The sequence below is a fragment of the Homarus americanus genome, unplaced genomic scaffold, assembly GCF_018991925.1.
Source record: "Homarus americanus isolate GMGI-L3 unplaced genomic scaffold, GMGI_Hamer_2.0 scaffold22069, whole genome shotgun sequence".
In the NCBI taxonomy this organism is placed as follows: domain Eukaryota; kingdom Metazoa; phylum Arthropoda; class Malacostraca; order Decapoda; family Nephropidae; genus Homarus; species Homarus americanus.
In genome coordinates this window covers 301,960-310,762 of record NW_024736328.1, presented here as the reverse complement: position 1 = coordinate 310,762, position 8,803 = coordinate 301,960, and the positions used below count along the sequence as shown (strand labels likewise).

The window sequence follows — 8,803 nt, the reverse complement described above, 5'->3', positions numbered from 1 at the left end:
GGGGGAGGGCAAGGGGTCTAATGCTGGATTAGGGGAAGATGTTGGAGATGGGGAGGAGGTGCTGAAGATGGGGCGAAGGTGCTGGAGATGGTGGGGAGGTGTTGGAGATGGTGGGGAGTGGCTGGAGATTAGGGGGAGATACTGGCGATGGGGGGAGGTGCTTGAGATTGGGGGAGGTGCTGGAGATGGGGAATGTTGAAAATGGGAGTGGTGCTGGAGATAGTGGGGATGTGCTGAAGATGGGGGTGAGGTGTTGGAGATGGGGAGGAGGTGCTAGAAATGAGGAGGGGGGGTGTAGGAGATGTAGGGGTGATGGGGAAGAATGAGGGGAGGCATAGATCCATATATTATTAACATAAACACAGTGGCTGAGCTCCTTTTATTCTTATGTTGTTGTTTTTATCCAAGGTGTGGTGTACTCTTGGACGAAGGTGGTGCTGGGTCTACGTGACACCTGATGACAAAAAAACGGGTTTCACAGATGTTATATAATTATCTCCTATGTAAAAATAAAAGTTGTGGTTCTGCGCAAAAAGAAGAGAATCTAAAAAGGTTCAACGAGATGAAAGACACCCTTTTAGAGTTACCGCCCAGCTGAAGACGTTCACACTCGCTTCTAAGAAATCACTTGGCTGTGTCTTGGTAGTAGTGAAGCTTCATTATTAACATCAAAAACCTCACCTACACACACTAGTCTTCCTCACCTCACGAATTCTCGGTGCCTTAACATGTAGCACAAGTAAAGACCAAACTGGTTGTCTGGTGCACTTATGGTTGGGTGGAACAGTTTACATTGGTGGGAATGGTAGAGGAGGGGGGAGAGGGGACAACCAGACTACTAACCTTGGATTTCACCTTTACCTGGTACTGGCTGGTACACCTTCCCACCACCTTCTTATCTTTCGTGGAGTCCATTTGGTAAGGTCGGATACATTTATATCAAAATAGAACTTGTTACCTTCACTTCCTCGAAATAATAACCAGAGAACCGTGAAAACTACCTCGACTAGTCATTATGAATAAATTAGCTACACTCATAACCTTTCCTTGAATTTTTAATGCTCGCCATTGTCTCATAAGGTGTCGGGAGTTTAAGTTATGTTACTTGGCTTTACACGTTCTTACAAAATTTCGTCTCACCAGCTTCAAAATTGTGGAATGAATCTTACCCACGGGGGGGGGGGTCACCTCTCGTCAGGAATAGAGGATAAACTACGACTATCCATTAGGCAACCCGCTCGTCCCTACCCAATTTTACCTTAATGTCATCAAAACTATGGAAATGTATAAGGAACACGCACGCACGCACAAAAAAGTATTTTAAACATGTGTATGATGTGATGTGATGTGGAGGTGGTGGGTTGTGCGAGGCCACGCTTGCAGGGGTTGAGGGGGGTGTAGGACTTCAGGGTCTTATTATACCCCATGACTCGCTGGACTTGAGGGCAACCTTGTGTCATAGGCATAATAATATATACCTAGCTCTACATGTTCACTACAACACTAAATGGATATATTCATTATAACCCTGGTATTACATGTTCACTGCATCACTAGCACAGGCAGGGGTTAAATGCCACCATCACTAGCTAACTAATCTGAACAAAATCTTGACGGATTTCCCAGCTCACGACCAATGAATCATAGATAAAATATATTCATTCCTGCCACTAGCTAGCTAAAGCCAAGAGAAAAGAAGGGATACCTATTTGCTTACTGTCATACGCTCACTCATTACTATAAGATATACATGATATACATTTTCGTTAGCGTTCTTTCCTACAGTATCGCTTCAGGATATCAATAAAGGCTTTTACTTGTCACAGTATCACACAACATCATCAATCAACAACACACATCCATCCTTAACAGAGACCAGCCGACGCCATGCTCTCCTCTATGTCAAGTACACTGTCTTATCACCCTCACTCCTGCTTATTCTTTAAGTCCTCCTTCTTGATCTTCCTTCTCTCTCTTTCTTAATATCATACTCTGACTTATGTTGCTTTATCTTGTTACTAAAATGTATACTTGAGCCCAACACAGAAATTTCGTCTCTGTTATTCTCCCGCATCTCATCTTTGTCTTCTCTCTCTCTTTCTCTCTCCCTCTGCATTTCTCCATCCACTTGTTATTTTCTTTCCCTCCTATACTCTCTGATTCAGTTTGTTATTTATTATTCCTCTCGATAACACATTCACCCAGTATCTATATGAAACACACACGTCACTTCCGCCATCCTACCTTCAATCAGATTAAAAATTTTCCACCGTCTTTCTCAACTTTTTTTTTTTTTTAGTTTTCTCTTGCTTTCAAATTTCTCTCTCCTAAACATTCTTCGAAACTCATTCTCTAGCAAATAAAAAAAAAATATTTAGATCGTCCACCCGAACAGTGTCATTAGCAAATAGCAGATGACTCGCCTCCCATTTGCATCTCACATCACTATTTACTAAACATGCCCCGCCCTTAACCACCTACTTTTACCTTGTTTACTGCCCCATCCGTGTGTGTGTTCTACCCCTAGCTCCAAAAGGGAAGCAGTACCTTGAAAAGTATATTCGAGTTATGGAAAAATTCCCATTGAGATCGGTCAGGCACATCACCTTTCTCTGGTGTTATTTTGGTGGTGTAACTTCCATAGTGTTGCCATATGAGTGAGGCAGCTGTCACATTAACCATAGGAGCCAGCTGTGAAGTGTATCAATGAGACGCGGCAAAAGTATAGGTGGACCACGTGTTCCGCCACTATTTACGGCGGCTACTGTACTTTCTGCTGTTGTTATGGTAATTGGCTGTTTTCATGCACAAATTATACATTCTTGTCATCTCTGCTGTATTTTTACCATCTTTTCCCAGTGAGTATCTCTTGTGTTAGGGTACAACTCTAGAGAAACATTATCTCTCTAAATTTAATCCATAGGTTTCACATCCAAAAGAAAGGTCATATTTTTACAGCAAGATATTTATTAGCCACACAACTACACTTTTAATATCACAATTGATAAAAAGACCCACAATATTTTCCTGCATCAAACATCTGACACCACTAGTACTATGGCCGCTCTGAACACTCGTAGCGGGACTGACAAGGTATTATCTACTGACATCTTTTATAACTCTACAAGTACAAGTCAGATTATTGTAATCAAATTGAACAAATAAAAACAACTACTTAAACAATGCCGATAAATTCTAACCATATAACTAACTCATTCGAAAACAAAATCCAGAGAGGTGATTGGTGAGGTGGCTTACTGTACTGTGTGGGGGATACTCTTGAAGATAATGCCAGGATAATATATTTCACTTTATTGTTTTTATGTTATGGTTATGTTATGTCTAATTTTTGCATACATACATACACATGACTAAGAATATTTTCATGAATCCACACACGGAAGCACTGGGTTGGGGCTCATGTATTTATTAGGAAAGAAACTGAGGCTAACTTTAACTTTTTATAAAACATCTGTTGTCTGTGGTTAAATAGTTGATTCCGACACTGATGTGAACGATAAGTGAAGACTGCACTCCCCTAAACTCAGCGCTCTAAGGTGTTGTAACTTTTCAATTCAACAAAAAAGCGCCCTGTGACCACGACAACTAAGCGGTCCTCATATACTGTGTAGTGCATGGTACTTAAAACATCTACATGTCATATAATTTAATGTTTGTTTACAAGGACAGTTCAGGAGTTACAACACTTTCGCCCTGAGGCCACGGAGCTCTCATTAAATGTTTTTTCTTAATTATGTGACGAAACTTTCCTGACTATGATGATAAATTGCTGTGGGATAAAGTTACAGCTAAGAAATACATATTATTGTTCTTTATGATAATCAACAAAACTTGCTGACGTGTAGACTTATAACAACATGACCTTTGTATTTATTTGTGTTGGTCATACAGGTATATTGATTTGACGATAGAGCTCAGCCTTCAATTTCATCTTTACCAAATGTGCTTATATCTGCTATTAACCATTATAATCTTCAACAGTTCATATACAATGTGATTCGTATCAATCAAGAAGTAGTCAATCCATATTCAAAACGAGATTTTTTCTATCACAACCATCATGTGTTTATTGGTAAACTTATCAAACCTCTCATCAGTCCTAAACGATGGGGTTAACAGTCGTTAGGAAGACAGTTGTCGCAGAAGTTCTGCATCGGAAGGTAAATTATTATCTCTCCCGTCTTGCAGGTAGTGGTGTCAGTGAAAAGGTAGAGATCCACCTTATCCTTTGAGAACATAATCCAACTCATGTCGCACCCACACACCAGAGGGTTATCTGTAACACAATCACATATTTCTCATCAAGCGTCTCGAATATTTTTTGGGGCAACATTCGTTGGAGATATAAACTGTAAATGTAAATGATGCCTGGATGCACCCTGACTATGAAACACGACGATAGTGAAGGAGTCCAACGCACGCACAACATGCCAGTACTTTTACACATAATCCATCCGCTGAGGAGGATGACATATTCGTCTCTTATGAAGAACTAAAGGGAATGGGATGGCATATATACAAGATAATGATAATAATAACAAATGGGGGAAGGGAAGGTCGAAGTTAGTGTAAGATTCGAGTTATTGAAGGATGCAGGAGGAGGAAGCTTGCTCTACAGTAGACTTGAACTGACGGAGGAAGACGAGACACTGATCATTAAATTTTATACAAGATGATCTTCAACGGTGTGTGCTGATGACGTTCCCACCCTATATATCCTGGTCTCATTGATTTATTTATTAATTTACAAGACGTAGTTAAGGTTACATGTCTCTTTATATGTCATTAACCAGCAATACTCACCCACCCACTTCTTCAGTCTTATGTCCTTTAAACCAATAATAGGAGAGGAAGGTTCGTCTGCCAGCCAAAATATGCCATTACATTATTGGTTGACGAATAAATGGGCAGGTGAGGCAGCAGGTAATCCCTCGAGTTACGGAAAAGCTCTCTGTGGCTCAAAGTCCCCTAACTCGAACTTCCGTATCTCGAAGGATCCCTTGTACGAGGTAGTAATGATTGGCCAGCAGCCAATAAGAGTACTCAATACTGAACTGTTACGCAAACGTGATAATTGGTACTCACCTGCCATCCAATTATGAATACCGGATACTCACCTGTCAGCCAATTAACTATTATAAACTCACCTGTCAGCCAGTTAAACTTTAGAAACTCACCTGCCAGCCAATTAACCTTTAGAAACTCACCTGCCAGCCACTTAACCTTTAGAAACTCACCTGCCAGGCAATTAACGATTTAGATACTTACTTTCAAGGTCTAGTATACCGTCAGGACGAAGTTGATCGATGACGTGGCTCCAATTGTCCTTATTCAGGTAGATTATATGGTTGTTCCGCATCGAGACAGTGGCAGTCTTAGTTAGACCTGGTGCAAGAATGATTTATTAGTTGGTTGTGTGTCTGAGGGGAGAGTTTGTTTGTTGTTTGAGGAGAGTTTGTTTGTGTCAAGGGAGATGTTTATTGGCTGTTTGTGTTTGAGGAGTTTGTTTGTTGTTTGTGTCAAGGGAGATGTTTATTAGTTGTTTGTGTTAGGTTAGGTTGGGTTGTGTGTTTGAGGAGAGTTTGTTTGTGTCAGGGTAAGTGTTTATGTTAGGTGGAGAGAGTTTAAAATTTGTCGTTTGTGTGAGGGGAAAATGTTTGTCGTTTGTATCAAGGAAGTGTTTGTGTCAGTGTAGTATGTTTATTCTTTGTTTGTGTCTGGGGAATGTTTGTTAGTTGTTTGTGTGGGAGTCTAAGAAATATTGTAAAATTGTTTCGCACAAAATCGTAAAGATAACTTTTTGGAGTGATATATTGATTAGGAAGAGAGGTGGTGATGGTGTTACTGTGTGTGTGACGTGTGGTGATGGTGTTACTGTGTGTGTGACGTGTGGTGATGGTGTTACTGTGTGTGTGACGTGTGGTGATGGTGTTACTGTGTGTGTGACGTGTGGTGATGGGTGTTACTGTGTGTGTGACGTGTGATGATGGTGTTACTGTGTGTGACGTGTGGTGATGATGTTACTGTGTGTGTGACGTGTGGTAATGGTGTTACTGTATGTGTGACGTGTGGTGATGGTGTTACTGTGTATAAGTGACGTGTGGTGATGGTGTTACTGTGTATGTGTGACGTGTGGTGATGGTGTTACTGTGTATGAGTGACGTGGTGATGGTGTTACTGTGTATGTGTGACGTGTGGTGATGGTGTTACTGTGTATGTGTGACGTGTGGTGATGGTGTTACTGTGTGTGTGACGTGTGGTAATGGTGTTACTGTGTATGTGTGACGTGTGGTGATGGTGTTACTGTGTATGAGTGACGTGTGGTGATGGTGTTACTGTGTATGTGTGTGACGTGTGGTGACTGGTGTGTACTGTGTTACTGTGTATGGTGACGTGTGGTGATGGTGTTACTGTGTGTGTGACGTGTGGTAATGGTGTTACTGTGTATGTGTGACGTGTGGTGATGGTGTTACTGTGTATGAGTGACGTGTGGTGATGGTGTTACTGTGTATGTGTGACGTGTGGTGATGGTGTTACTGTGTATGAGTGACGTGTGGTGATGGTGTTACTGTGTATGTGTGACGTGTGGTGATGGTGTTACTGTGTATGTGTGACGTGTGGTGGTGGTGGTGTTACTGTGTATGTGTGTGACGTGTGGTGATGGTTTTACTGTATGTGTGACGTGTGATGATGGTTTTACTGTATTTGTGACGTATGGTGATGGTGTTACTGTATGTGTGACGTGTGGTGGTCTTACCGTGGATGGCGTCATGGCGTATACCAGTAAGGAGGTTGTCGTCGACGTTGACAAATTGTAAGGATACTTCCTTTGTGGCGACGGAGTACTCATCTAGCGATTCCAGTTTATTTCTATGTATATCAAGTATCGCGAGGTGGGTCAGATTTAAGAACAAACCAGGCTCAAGAACTTTTAGTTGAAGCCGCGCCAGATAGATCTCTCTGAGGAGTGGTGCTTGCTGAAATGCATTTTGGAAGATATTCAAGTTTGGGTTGCCACTGATGCTAAAAACTTCCAGAGAGTCGGATGGTATTTCTGGAAGCTCTGGGAACTTATTGTCATCAAGTTTGAATATCTTAAGTTTTGAATATTCGTTGATGCTCTCAAGGGGGAAGCTGTTTAGATCGTTGTTTGAGAGGTCCATAGATAAGAGCGTGTCATGAGAATGGTGGAAGGCCTCGTCTGCTATCTCGTTCAGTTTCGTGCCAGTGATTATGATGCGCTCAAACGATAATTCTCGGAGGGTGTCAGGGCCGATATTGGTCAACATATTTTTTTCGTCATTGGGGTCATGGACGATTTTAAATTCTTTGTATTTGAGAAAGGGAAACTCTGATTCTCTGAAGGCAATTTCTAACTCATCATTATTTTCCACTGCAGAACAATCCATAAACAAGTCATAAGACTGATTATAACTACATATGCAGGGGTAGATATCGGATTTTATAGGACAGGGCCATTCCTTTGGCATTTGTTGGACACCACTCACAGTGAGGGCGGGAGTCACCACGCCCACCACCACACACACCACCACAAACTTCAACAGCATCTCGGTGTGCGGCCGTCAACCAGGTGTGTGGTGGCGGGCAGCAGCTCCTCTTATAACCCAGCTGCTTTATCTTATCACCTGGCAGGCAGGAGGACGGGGGCACCTGTGTCTCCTGTAAATGCGTACTAATAAATATGTGGTGACTTACTGAAGTGAAAAAATGCATTACCTTGTATAAGTTTTATACCTTCACTACCAGAAACTTACGAGTAGTATTCAGTGTCAGCAACATGATCAGAGAATATTTGGTTTCTTAGTCTAAGTAAAAGGTGTAACACCCATCAGAAGGATTCAACACCTGTAGCTGTTGTCAACGGCTTAGGTGAGAATCTTGAACACCGTGGTCAATTAAGTGTATCACTAACGTGTTTCCTCGCAGACCCTCTTAAGCTGTTATATCCCTCGTCTTTCCCGATTAAAGTTTTGTGAGTCATTTATTAGAGCATCTTATGTCCAGTTCTTAAATTATCGCCAGTGGGCAATTTATTTTGATTGCTTTCTCGAGATATTTTCGATTTATTTTTGTGAAATAGTAGCAATATAACAACATGTACTGAAACAACAGTTACCATAAATTTTCCTTTCAATGAATTCCTTAACAATATTTTATTTAAATACAATTAATTTTATTGCATCATATGGCATAATTATTCATTAACGTTGCCAGATACCACTTCCATTCCATCACAAGTTTTGACAACACGACACACTGCTTCTGATTTACTTTGTAAATGAGATGAAAAAGATATTTTGTATTTAAAATTATTTCTGATTAGTTACCTGTGCTACTTGGATCATTTTAGCAGAATATAATCTGGCGATGTTTAGCGAAGAGGAGATGGGTGTATGGTGTTGGTAATTTAATGATGACTTAACATGTAGCATTAAATCTTAATGATCATGTTTAACCTGAGTATCTCTACTGAACACCTGTACAGGTAGTAGGCAGCTACCAAACAGGGAGGTACTACTGCCTGGGAAGGTATTGGAAGCATAATGTGTTGTCCAATGGTAGACCCTGCTGCCATATGGCACCACAAAAATTGTGACCAAGTCCCAGGTTGCTGATCTGACTTTCTGCCTCATTTACACACAATTGCAGGGTCTCAAATGATTATCTTACTTTAACAACACAACATTTATATCGCGTTATAACTCTTGATAGGTTTTATTTTTTCCACTTCTTTATTTAATAATGATTAAAATAAAATTTA

The 8,803-nt window shown here is 40.9% G+C and overlaps 1 protein-coding gene across 1 annotated transcript; it reads right to left on the bottom strand.

The window, feature by feature from the left end:
* Positions 1-2,949: 2,949 nt before the first annotated feature.
* On the bottom strand, positions 2,950-7,630 carry LOC121872147 (oplophorus-luciferin 2-monooxygenase non-catalytic subunit-like). Its single transcript, XM_042374824.1, has 3 exons — positions 6,779-7,630; positions 5,290-5,406; positions 2,950-4,297 (listed from the first exon to the last, which is right to left on the bottom strand). Exons 1-3 carry the CDS (start codon positions 7,587-7,589, stop codon positions 4,134-4,136), a joined length of 1,092 nt encoding a protein of 363 aa, XP_042230758.1. The 5' UTR covers positions 7,590-7,630; the 3' UTR covers positions 2,950-4,133.
* Positions 7,631-8,803: the final 1,173 nt, after the last annotated feature.